The 13,152-nt window shown below is 37.2% G+C and overlaps 1 protein-coding gene across 2 annotated transcripts in view; it reads left to right on the plus strand.

The window, feature by feature from the left end:
• The window catches only part of SKAP2 (src kinase associated phosphoprotein 2), a 119,787-nt gene that overhangs the window by 60,484 nt on the left and 46,151 nt on the right, over positions 1-13,152 (plus strand). For both annotated transcript variants that reach the window (XM_064444379.1, XM_064444380.1), the window contains 2 exons: positions 8,294-8,371; positions 9,111-9,194. In XM_064444379.1, the coding sequence (XP_064300449.1) occupies positions 8,294-8,371; positions 9,111-9,194 (162 nt within the window). The remainder of the gene's footprint in view (positions 1-8,293; positions 8,372-9,110; positions 9,195-13,152) is intronic.

Genomic DNA, 13,152 nt, shown 5'->3' on the forward strand with positions numbered 1-13,152 from the left:
TATTAAATCCTTCTCATGTTCATTTAAATAGTTGTCATTGCTTAGTCTCAGTTTAGCCTTATTTGCTGAATGAAATGTGCCAGTTGCCCAAAGATGAAATTTTAGACCCTTCAAAAGTATTAATTAAAAACATTATGACAAAATCATAGCTATAGTTCTGATTACCATAACTTTTTCGTAAGGTGTTGTGATATGTGGTTATCGCCCAGGGATTCTTATGCTTACCAGGTGGCTATTTTAAAGAGTAGTAAACTGCAGTGTACTTTTGTATTGTAGTGTTACCTTTTCCAGATGTTTTAGATGTTAAGCTGAAAATTGTTTTTTTTTCACCTGGACATATTAAATGCTAGCTTTTAACTTGCTGTTTGATAAACCTATAAGACTTTCTTCCTACTAATCATCTGGGAATACAGAAATCATGATGTGGTTAAAGATGCTATCCGTATGCAATTTGACATCAAGCTGGTCATACTACAGCTGTAGACTCTCTATTCCTGGCCTTTTAATTTTCTCTGATTAGCTGACAGCACCTTCTGTGGTTCAGCTATCATGTAGATATTCTGAATCTTTACTTAAGGTTTCTAATAAAAATTGGATGTGTGTGCTTGTCTGTGAGATGATGTTGGGAAATTTCAGCTTGCCGACATAATTTAATGAGAATTTCCAGTACCTCTAATTGATCCATGATGGTCTATTTTGACTTGATTCTCTCTGCAGTGCAGAGGCATTGTTTTTATCTCTGTGTTTCCCTGCATATTTTATTTCTCCTATCAAAGTAGGAAGCTGAACTTCTTGTTGCATAGGCAAAATTTGTATTAATCTCTACAACAGATACACTTTTCTGTTAGCTGTAGTGTGAGCCTTTGGGTGAATGAAACCTTTCTCTCTTGTGCTGGAATGAACGATTAAACTTTAATGATCCTTGGAGGAATTTAAGCAAAACTTTTACATTTCTATGCCTTGTATTACAGTGGTATGAGTGGTAGACCTTGTACAAGAGACCTTTTCTTTACTGCTGTATCTCCTTTTTGTCGTCTTGCCTCAGAATCTTTGAGAAGCAGCAGAAGTGGGAAGGCTGCTCCTGTGAAGTGTGCAGTGGCCCCTTTATTCCTGGGGATAAAGCCTGCTCACAGCAGAAAACATTACTTTGCCTTTTTTTCGTCATGTGCTGTGGGTGTCATTTGCGAAACTTTAATAGTTATCGATGTGAAAGTCGAATCTGGATCCAAGGGGTTGAAAGCCACAAATACCTCTGTACATTAAGGTGCTATGCAAAATGTAACAGTGGCATTTTAGAACCAATTTGAAAGCCAGCAAAAGAGTCCAGGACAATATTGGTTTATGAATTCAAAGTTAAGTTCAGATGAGGAGAGTGTGATCCAGGATAATTCCATTAGGCTGTGGGTCCTGGTGAATGGAGTCTGACTGGCTGACTTCTGTAATTTATTTTAAAAAAAGAAAAAGTCTTTGTCAAATGAAATAGGTTGCAACTACTAAAGAAACTTTGGTCAGAAAACAGTTGAGGATTGGGAAGACATAGATGTAAGATTTTTTAAAATTTAAAATATCTAAATAAACATTTAACTAGGGGCTAAATGGAAATGACAAAAAAGAGACAGATTTCAAGCATGCTAACTGCTTAAAAGAACTAAATATTTCTGTAAAGAATATGTCACAGTGGTTTTTAGGCTGCCTGGCCCACTGCCTTCTCCTGAGCTTACAGGAAGGGAAGGGAGGAGAAATGCTCATACTGCTGTCCTTCCAAGGGAGGAGTCAGGAAGAAATACTCAGTGTTTAGGCCTCTGAGGGTGCGGTATAAGTGTTTTGTAACCCAAACATTATATCCCAAATTAGAAAAAATTAAAACGAGAAACAGATGACACTGCTTTAAGTATTCTTTAATAAAATACACTGCTGGCTCTTCTTAAAGGAATGTATCAAGGCAAGTTATTCTGTGAAAATTATTGTAAACTATTAGAGAACACAATGGTGAATGCTGGGGATGGCTTCAGAGCAGAACTCCATAGACTAGGCAGTCTTTGGAACAAGCACTTTGAAGAGACCAAAATGCTAACTTGAACCAATGTTTCAAAAGCTACACATTTTCATTTTATTTATTACCCTGAATAAAATGCGTTTTCTTTAACATTTATCTTTTGATTCTTGCATGTTAAACTAATTCAGAGCTATTAGGCTACTACATTTGCAAAGTACTGAAGTGGTGTTTGTGGAGAGTGTTCAAGGCAGCCAATGAAGCTAATGAGATTTTATGTGATCTTCCTACTGATAACTTTTCTTTAATCAGAAAACTCTAGGAAATGTGAGCTTTTAAAATTCAGTATACCTTAATTGTCTCTTTAATTAAAAAAAAGTAGGGACAAAGTATGCACATGAAAGTAAAACACCTCCTCTTTAGCCTAGATTCACAGTGCTTGTGCAACAGATGTGACCGCAGTGTATTGCTATGTACAGATTCAAAGATAATTGAATCCCTCTGTAGTAGCTGTTAGAAATAGGTAAATGCTGTATTTCCAGATCAAAATGAAATGAAGGGATATGAAGAATTTTGGAAGAAGTGTGTGAGAAGGGGGATGGGAGGGAAGAAAAGAAGATCAGAATATTTTTTCTGTTGCTGGAAACATTATACCTTCTTTGCTCAACTTTAACACAAATATTTTCAGAAAATCTTTGCCAATTTAGAATTGTAGTCTGAGAGATGTCATAAAAGCCCTGAGATTGAGGACAAACCCTCTATTTTCTGCACTTTAAAGGACACTGTTTTAATACTTAGAGTAGCAACTCTGTTTTTAGAGAAACATCCGGTTTTATACTAGATTACAAGATACACTTTCATTTTTCCTTTCTGTTTTCTAGGTGGTGGCAGAGTTTTTACTAATGATACTACAAACAGGAATGGGTTTCAGTTTCTCCTTCTGTATAAATGGATCTTCAGTGTAGTAAAAAGCAAGCTGAAAAAATAATTTTCAATAATAGTGACTTTTGGTTTTTTTGTGTTAAAGGAAAGTAGAGAAATAGCCATCACTGTTTTCTCCGTATAATCAAATTAACGTATTTTGTCCTGGCAGTTTTCTTTTACAAAGACTGAAGAAGAGTTAATTATTATTTGAGTAAGAAGTCTTTACCATTATAGTAGCTAAACCTATGGTCCTCTACTAGGAAGCAAACTGTAATCAACCACTTAGCTGTTACTGAATTACACTTATCTCCACTTCGCCTGTTTAACTTCCCATAAGCATGCTAAGCACCTCTTTAGAATGCATTGACCTCTAATTATTTCTTGCTTTATGTATCCCTTAGCCCACATTGAAGAAATAAAAAATATTCCTGTTGGTATATGGTGCAGAATAATACAACCTGGTTTTGTTTTATTTTTTTTTGTGTACAGAATGAAATTTTTAACAGCTTTGGGTCCTCCAAAAAACCAAAATGCCATGCATAATGATTGAATTTCATGCTTTATCCTGTGAAGTGACACTGATTAAACTGTTTTTAAGTAATGGTCCAAATGCACTATTGCAGTAGGGTGTAAAATTGCATCATTCAGGCTTTTGACTGTATGATTACCAAGTTGCACAAAGTTGTAGCCATCCCATGATCTGTAGTTTGAGGTCTTTCTGAAGTCACAAGATGTATTGGATTTCTGGGATTTGTGCAGTGGAACTTCTACATTAATACACCTAAGTTAATAATGTTCATGTTTTTTTGAAGTCAAAGCATGACTGGTAGAAAAGCGGGCTTTATGCTTGACTGAGAGCATTTCACTTTCTTTTCACTGGAGGAATTTTTAGCCTGGCAGCAATAGCATTATAATAACTGCCAGCTGCTCACTTGGCACAAGAGTGCCTAGAACCAAGAGGAAGAGCCTGAGCCTGGTGCATTATATGTGTAATTTACTTTCCTCTAAAACTTGAAGGTTTAGGCCTCATAAATATTTTGATCTGGTCTTTGATGGCCTTTGTACACACCAGTCTGGGAATATGCATGTGAAGCATAGCTTGCAGATTTTAGTTTGGAGTACATTGAAGTAATTCCCACCAGGATAAGAGAAATAATTCTGAGAGATTCATCTGTGAGTGGGTGGTCAAAAAAGAAGGAAAACCTTTAACGTTAAGCAGATGGACCTCCCTCGTTTTATACTGTATATTGGGAATGCAAGATAATAATCTCCCCAAATATTGGATAGTATTGACTTGATTTTCACATCAAAAGAATAAGCTTCAAGACATTATTTGTGAGGTAGAAACTTGGGAGTGGAAAGGAGAAGATTTTTTTGTATCCTCAACTCTGTGCTTGCCCACCACTGTCAGGGCAATGATACAGCAGAAATTAGATTTGGAAGGGTACAGAGGAGCAATTGTACTTTTCTCCACCTGTAAACTCACAGAGCTGCAAGCCACAGAGCACTTCTTAACTTACTTTACTCTTTGGTATTTAAAACTGGCTTCAGAAACTACAGTGTACCAAAGGATAAGCCATGGAAGACTATGGGCCTTTTAACATCTTTATTTCTAAACCCTTGAGACTTACCTGGAAACAGACCATACAGGGGTAGGAAGTAGATAGGAAGACACGGTGGTCTCTGCTCTGATTTTGGGAGAGAAATTTTGCTCTGATCTGGTAGTCAGTTTGACCATAAGTACTTGAGCAACAAACACTGAGGCACCCAAGAAAGTTAATACCAGTGGGTGCTATCTTGCGGCCCAAGGATGCAAGTTCCTTACATCTCTACATTTAATTTCTTATATTGGACAATCTCCAGTGAAATTAGAGGAAACTGAAATTCAGGCCATTTCACCTGCATCCATGAGGGAAGGGAACAATTTTCTTTGTCCTTGGCTGTGGATGGGGAGTATAATATTTAGGAATTCAGAGCTTTAAACTCTAAAGGAGTATGTGATTTGGAGCGAGTGGTTTAATTTGCTTCACAGTTCTTTATTAAAAAAATAGTAATGCCTTCTTTCTTGGCAGTCTTTCTCTGTGTTAAATAGATCCTTTGTAGAAGGAGCTGTCTTATTCAGTCCTGTGCAGTAGTCAACTAATGAGTCTCTGATCTCAGCTGCTAGTGTGATGTAAACAAATGTTGCTTTACTGTAACAGAGTGCTGCTTTAGTGATACTTTTTTCAGTAGGTTTGTGCCAAGCCTGATCTGTTTCAAAGGAATGGGGAAGCAACACTTTGAGAGCAACTGCAAAAACCAACCTGTTATGGAAATCCCAAGCTTTCTGTTGGGACGTCCCACATCTAGGGGTTGCAGTTCAGTCTGAATCCCATTTGAGATGTGGACAAGAGAGCAAAGCAATGAAAAAGTGGAAGAAAGGTAACAGTTTAGGATTCTTCCGTGCTGGCTCTGGGCAGTAGCTGGAAGGAAGATGTCATTCTCTCTTTTCTTCCCCTCCTTGGTTTTGTTCCAGTACAGGGGTGAGAGTGTATCTTTATTTGTACTTTCTTCCCACCACATGTGCACAAAACCTGTGGTAAATGAGAATCTGAGAGGAGGTGGTTCTTTCTCTTTCCTTTATACTTTTCATATTACTTATTTTCCATCCCCTTCCTTCTGGATGTACAGGGGAATGAAAGAAGAAATTTAGCCAGATTTATGTTTTTTCTTCCATGTACAGCTGTATGTGTCTTGGAATATTACAACTGGGTCCCTTTCTCCTGTCTTTTCACTACAGTTCCATCATATTTTGTGGTTCCCAGGCTTCTCTGACAGAAGGATGATAATACGCATGTGATCTGGTTTTGCTTCAGCTACTTACAGATTGTGAGTAGTAAGCAGTGGAGCTGACCCAGCTGCTGCTTGTTCCGTGGGGTTGCTGCCTCAGTTGCTTTGAGAAACAGAATAAGAAACTAGCTTCTCTACAAGTTCAGGGTGGGAGGACTTTTCTGCAGTGTCACCAGAACAGTGGAAGACTACCTTTTTTTCATGCAGGTTCTTTTCCTCACGAGCTTTCAGTGCCCTGTGCAAAATAAACGTAGTTTCAGAAAATGCCATCATCAAATTTATCCCAACTTGTCTCAGCGGAAGCAGTGAAACTGGGAGTGGAATTTTGATGCTCTGAGGTAGCTGGTTCAGCTGAGCTTCTACCTATAGGCAGGATAACATTAAGTAGTCCCCAGAGTATGTGCTTGTTTGGGACGTGTGTGTCCCATTTGATTTGACTGTTCACAAAATGATCACTTGCCAAGCTTTCTCATAAAAAACCAAACTGATGCAAACAATAATGTATAAAATTAGATCCAAATAGTTGTTGAAATTCTTAAACCAATTCACTCTGATTTTTGAATTTTGTTTAATTATGTTTTGTCTTCCACATCTGTGGGGATGTGCTGTTCTAAAATGAGCCCCATGGGATGAGGTAAAGCTGTAAGTGTTGCACACTGATGCCTCCCAATGACCAATATAAAGCAGCACACTATGTATATTTGTAAAACTCTTCACCTCCCCCACTCATAATACCATCATTAGATCATCTTTTAAAGTAACTATTAAACTTACAATGTACCAGTCAGCAAGTGTCTTTGTGTTAAATCCTCATTTTGTGTTGTGCAGTGATTGCATTTTATCAGGCGAGGGGGGACAGCTGCAGCATTTTAAAATGCATGTGCATGGAGCCAATATCTCTTGTATTTTTAACACAGTAGTAAGAATTCAATTGAAACGGAAATAATAGCTAGAGTACTCCTAATCTTTAAAAATAGTATTAATAAAAAAACCTCAGTGGAAATATCAATGTATGTAAAATTTTATCTACTACCTTATGGTAGCCAACAAAATCTTTTGTCAACTAAAAGGCCAGTTGTATTATTTAAGGAATGCATTCTCATTTTAAGTATTTTTTAAAAATAGCATTTTCTTCAAGTTCCTACCTCTTTTTCTTGTATTTTTCCTCTCATAACTGTATTTAAATAAGGCCACTGTAAACCAACTTATTTGTAGACACTGATTTAAAAAAAAAGACTATTTTAAGGGGCAACCTAAAAATCCAGGAAGTTGGCACCACCTTCCAGAGACAGTGGTCTTGGTTCAAGGTCAACCAATTGATCTTTAACCCACCCTGCATAGCTTGAAGTGTTGGTTTGGGTTGTGTGTGGTTTTTTTTTTTTTAAGCACAGGGGTTGTCTGCTGATATCAGTCCTTTTTTGTATTTTTAGATTGGTAGAACTTAATGAGATTACATATATTTTGATGAACGATTGCTGCCCTGTAAACTTGCCGCCTACCTACAGTGACTCTTATGAATATTTGATGATAATAAGTAGTAGGAACTTCACTGTGATGCTAACATGCACTTAAAAAACCAGCAGCACAGGAAAAGCTTTTGTTCTGCTTTTTTGCTTGCGGTAAACAGTATGACTTTTATATACATGTTAATAATTAGGCATATCTAGCATATTTCTGTTCTTAATTCTCAGAGTTCCATTTAAATAATAATTCTGTTGTTTTAGGAGGGGAAGGATGCAGGATGGAGGATGCAATTTTTAACATCTAGATTTCTATTTTAAGTTGAGGCAGGGTTGACTGGTTGGTCTCATGCTTCTAGCTATGAATTAGCAGTTGAGAAAAAGGAAAAAATACAATGGAACACTTACCATTTTGCAGATGCAGCCATGTTCTACAGAATCTAAAATTAATACCTGTAGATCAACAATTTTGTAGACTGCTGTGCAATGTCTTTGGTCTATCCAGTATCGCCTTATAGATCCTATAGGTGGTACTTCTGTGTCATATTGAAAATTAGGCAATGTCAGCAGGCATCACCTTTTATTATCTATTCATCTGGTTTCTTTTTTTGTGGGCAGTGTAACACAAGGACCTCACCTTGTGTTTTGTTTTGAGATGTTTTTCTGTGAAGCTGGTATTGAAAACCACATTCCTGATTTAATTATGTTGAATTGTGATACTTGGTTTTGTTTGCCCATTTGAAACTTACTGCTTTCATTATCCAACTTGCTTTACAGACCATGTTCAAAACACAAAGTAATGTTTTCTAAGTTGCTGTAGCTTGTTTAATTACATATTGTTTTGTTCTGAGGCTTGCAGACTAGACAGCTATATCTTCCCTTACTAAAGTGGTGAAGACAGCAGAAACAGCTTTGACATTTATAGTTAGAGGGGTTTTGTACTTAAAGTAATCTGGTATAGTAGTTACTAGAATTTTTTTTTTCTGTAGCTCTTGCATATTGAGTGTGTAAAATCCATAAGATTATTAATGCTAGTATAGTATTTTTCTTGAAAAGTGGTGTTTTACAGAACTTATTTTTCTTTCAGGGAATCAATTTCCTCCTATTGCAGCTCAAGATCTTCAGTTTGTTCTGAAGGCTGGATACCTTGAAAAACGCAGGAAAGGTAAGTATAATTAACTTTGTGAAAGCTAGTGCATGTTTTATATCTGGGAAGTCTATGTCAGTATTTGATGTTATACACAAAAATAACTTTCTACAGGAGTGATAAATGGAATAGAAGCTGAAATGTTGAAGTATTATTATGCAAAAGAAGCACAGCACGTAATTGCTCCTGTAGTATTAAAAGAAAATCCTATTTCTTTATTGACTGAAAAAAATCATGCTGTGAAAGTCCACTGTCAGCCGTTATTCAAAGACTTTCAGATATTTTTGAAGAAAACATTAGGAGCGTATGTGAAAGTACCATATGTTGACTTCATGTTTCAGTGAACATCAAGATTTATTTTCCTTCAAGAGGGCAAATATTGATCTCAGCTTTGGTTCAGTCAATATTTACCTTGATTGAATAAATCTTATATTGTCACTTTAATACCCACTTAATGCTGCAATAACTCTAGGAAATATTTAGGAAGTTCTTCATTATTTCCTTATATTTAATGTTACACATGACTTCTCTCCTTTATATGATTTCAAATTCCCATTTGTTTTCTTACCACCGATTTTTATTTCTAATTTCCTTCTCAGTGCCATACATTTCTCTCCCTCATATCCAGATTTTGTTTCCTTTCCTTAGCACCTTCCCTGTCTCCTCCTCCCCCCTCTTACCTCACCCTTGAAAAGTAGTAACATATTTGTGTTCAGTAATGACATAAAGTATATAACACAAATTATATTAATTGCAGATCACAGCTTTCTTGGCTTTGAATGGCAGAAACGTTGGTGTGCTATCAGTAAGACAGTCTTCTATTATTACGGAAGTGACAAAGGTAATTATAATAATTATGATAAACTATAAAAAAGATCTTTTAATGCACAGAAGAATACAAAAGCTTTAGTGGAGTTGGAAACTGTGAATCTAAGGTCATTTTAAGAAAGCAAATGAAACTTTTAAAAGAATAGGTGGTTCTTAAACAGTGCTGTGAATTTTAAAAATGTGCAAGTATTCTTCAGACATGTAAATGATGTGCGCATTTTCTAAAGCAGGGAAACTGAGGAAAAAAGATTAAGGTACTTGTAAAGCTACTTTGTGTGCCAATAACAGCTGGCTATTAGGTTTGATAGCATGCTGGTACTCAATTAATTTACTGGATAGAAAATATTCTCTCTGTCCAAATAGGATTTTCATTGCAAAACACCCTCTAGCAATTACAGCTTCAGGGTTTTTTGAAGATGGTTCTATCCAGGAAAATGTTAGCCTAAAAACTACATGGCGGAGTTTCATGTTTCTGAATAGTTTACATTCTGAAAAAGCTAGAAATGGAGTAATGAATTTGACTAAAAGCCAGTCATGGAGACTAAAGCTAGCTTCTGAAGGTGCTTTTATCTTTTAATGGCCAGTTTAGAAAGAATTTGGCATAAAATTTGGGATATCACTTTGAAATTTTTAAAACTGACAGTGAAAACATCTTTTAAATTGTGTGCCAAGTACATTTGATGTTTAAGGGTAAAACAAACGATACAGAAATATATTTGAGTAAATTTCATTCCTCAATATGCTGACTCATTTAAACTCATCCTCTCTTTAAAAAGAAAATAAATAAGGGTCTAATTGTAAGTCCAGTTTTCATCTAGCTACAATTTCCCATCATATTTTCTTTTTCCAAAATATATCTGCTAAATGTTCCCTTTTCTTCTGTATTCTCTTCTTGGGGTTTACAGAAGCATACACAATCTTCAAAAATTTTGAGGAGGTGTGGCATAACACTGATTTGTCAGTAATGATTTATTTGTTTCTCTGGAAAATTACCTTGTGCTGTTTGTATATAGTTCTACATTATCTAGTACTTAAAAATGGCATATTTTTTTTTGTCAGATATATTGCTAGTTCTTTAAGATTGTTCTGGGATTTAAAATCTTTGCTTCTTCATGTGCTAGTTTTTTAAAAAACTTGGGTTTTTTTCTTCCTTATGTCTTTTCTAATGATTATTTATGCTTTCTAGCATATGGTCTTTGAGTTAAGGCAGGAAAACTGCCCACCTACCTTTTTCCACCTTTTTCTTTTTTTTTTTTCCTTATCTTTTGCAACAACCTGACTGTCAAGGCTACGTTGTCATTTCTAATACCTATGTTGAAAGTTAAGGGACGCGGAAGCATGTTCCCCAGTGCTTGGCAGGTTGGTGTCATGTTAGGAACTAACTGTGATACACTGTGATATGTCTTTCCTTTATGGGTCTGTAGACAGATGCTTTGGCTTATACTTTTACAGCTTTTGTAGGCTGCAGGTTGATTGGAGAGATCCTCCTAACTGTAACCTAATGATGTGGGAGAGGCACATAGTCCATGGGACGTCTTTTGGGAATTGTATAGCCATGGCTGGTCTCTAAACAGTACCTTGTGGGGGAAGCAAATTGATCAGGTGCATGAATTTCTGCCCTACCTCCATGTGACTGGTGCTGTTAGGTGCTACTAGAAAAAGTAGCGCAGCATAGTAGAATTGTTTTGTCTTGCAGATTTGGGATGACCAACAGTCACTCCAGTACTTGCCTTGGAGGAAGAAAGCTTTTTTCTAGGCTGGTCAGAGGTATTATCTTCAGCCTTCTGATGCCATAGTATGTAAAGGTACTGGTTTCAGTTCAGGAGCAAATTGCCATCACTGTGTGGAAACTGGATACCAGTGATTGCTCTAGTTCCATGGCAAACTAGTTTGCTGTTGAAACTGAGCTCTCATCCTGATGGTTGTGAACTTACGTCCTGCTGTTTGTCATGCTGTTTAGCTGTAGATTGTCACCATGGATGAGGTGTGCAATGAGACAGTCCCGAGGAGATCTGACATTCAGTCGCTGGAAGAACCTGAAACTGCTTTCATTCCCACTATTATGGCCAGCAGCAGGACCTGCTGTAGTACGCTATTGTATTGGGGGCCCCCTTCTTTTGCTGTGGCCCTTAATGCTGTACCAGATAACTTGGCCCATATAGAAAATGAAGGCATGTTCTTGTGAACTGTAGTACAGTGGTGAAGTGTGCATTTGGGTGGCTTCACGCAAATTGGTGCCACCTCCTGAATAGTTGGGATGGCGTCTGTCTGAACGATGCCAGTCTTCCCTTGCCTGTACAGTGTCTGCAGATGTTTTGTATCAGCTGGGCCCTGGTTTCTGATGGGTTCCAGGACTGATTCACACATCACATGACAGGAAAATTCCCCCTCATTGATGTGAACCTGGTTTGAAGAGAGGCAAGGGAGAGGGGGATTCCTTTATATGCTCAGTCCTGCTGCCTGTGTCACTTTTAATGGGTGATGGAGTACTAGTGCCTGTGTGTTGTGGGACATAATGCAGAGAGGCAGCGGGGGTTTCTAGGTCCTGTTTGGCTTGTTTTGCGTTCTGTATGTTTTTAAAACCGGACACGAAGGCGAATAATCTGTGAAGGATATTTTGTGTCTGGTGCGGTGTGTATTTTGTTGGCCAAAGTTTGATTTTCATGCTTAAATATAACTGTCAAGGTAACTGGTTGCTAAATGTGAGGCTATAGGATGCCTTTTTATTAGGTTGTGGAGATTTGTTTTTTCCAAAACACTTTTAATTCTTCTTTCTTCTTTCTACATTAGGAAAGCAAGGAGTATGGAAGTGTATAAAGCTCACAAACTCATAGTTTCGGAATCATTTACTCAGACCTGAATGATGAAAAATATGAGGCCTAGTCTGGGAGAATATAGTACAAGCTAAAGCCTGTGAAAATACAGTAAATGACTGTGTGTTTGTGTATGTGTGTTCATCTAAGAGATTACAAGCATCCTTTTAACAGTTGTGATGCCTGCAGGCTAATGAACGTTTTGTTTCCCTGTTTCCTCCTCTATTTTTCTCCTACATTTGGTGCAGCATGGGATACTGAAGCAATGTTATTTATCCCTGCAATATAGACAGGTCTAAGTGAATCACCTACATTTTTTTCCCCCTGATCAACGATATGTGGAGCAGATGGAGGAACAAGGCTTAAAGGTTTGACCTAATTACATGTCAGAAATAGGTATTGCAGGAAGTGCATATATATTTGTGCTTGTGCTGCAATATCTGTTGCCTGTATGTGGCCCACAACATTGCACAGAAGCGTGTTCAAATGTGAGAGCTGGTCTGGATTTCCAGAAGCTTGCCTGGTCCTCCTTTTCATAGTCTTTCCTTCCATAAACTTTTTACAGTCTGTCTCTTTGCTTTGTTTCCATGCAGTTGCATCCTGAGTTGGGTACCCTGTTTGCATATTGTTTTGCTGTATGATCTCTGGCAGTTCCTGTGTACTCAGGCACCTAGGTGGTATGGCTACCCTTTCAGACCTCAGAGAACATGTGATGAAGGAAAATTAATTTGTTGCTTTATAAATGAATGAATTAATGGCTTCATTACTCCTTCCTCACTAGGCCACAATGTTATATGCCCTTCTGTCTCAGCAAACTGGAGACATCAGCTAAATGTTTAGGAAGACAGTAATTGATAACTTCCTGGTAATTTTTTCCCCTGTTAATGGGCACTAAAAATTTATTTTCATTTTTATAACTTGAAAATGGTATCTGCCTGCCTGCCAGCAATATGATGTAGAAGGGGGGGATAATTCAGAGGCTTTTAGAAAAGTCTGAGTTTACTTATTTTTATTTTCATTCTTTTTTATCTTTTTAACATGGATATGAAAATTTTGGATTTATCTGAACAGTAGGATAATGATGGCCAGCCCAATGGATACACTACTTCTCTTTGTGCAAAAGAGGGTTTTTGTTTTATTTTGTGTTTTGTTTTTTTG

This window comes from Phalacrocorax carbo, chromosome 2 (assembly GCF_963921805.1).
Source record: "Phalacrocorax carbo chromosome 2, bPhaCar2.1, whole genome shotgun sequence".
In the NCBI taxonomy this organism is placed as follows: domain Eukaryota; kingdom Metazoa; phylum Chordata; class Aves; order Suliformes; family Phalacrocoracidae; genus Phalacrocorax; species Phalacrocorax carbo.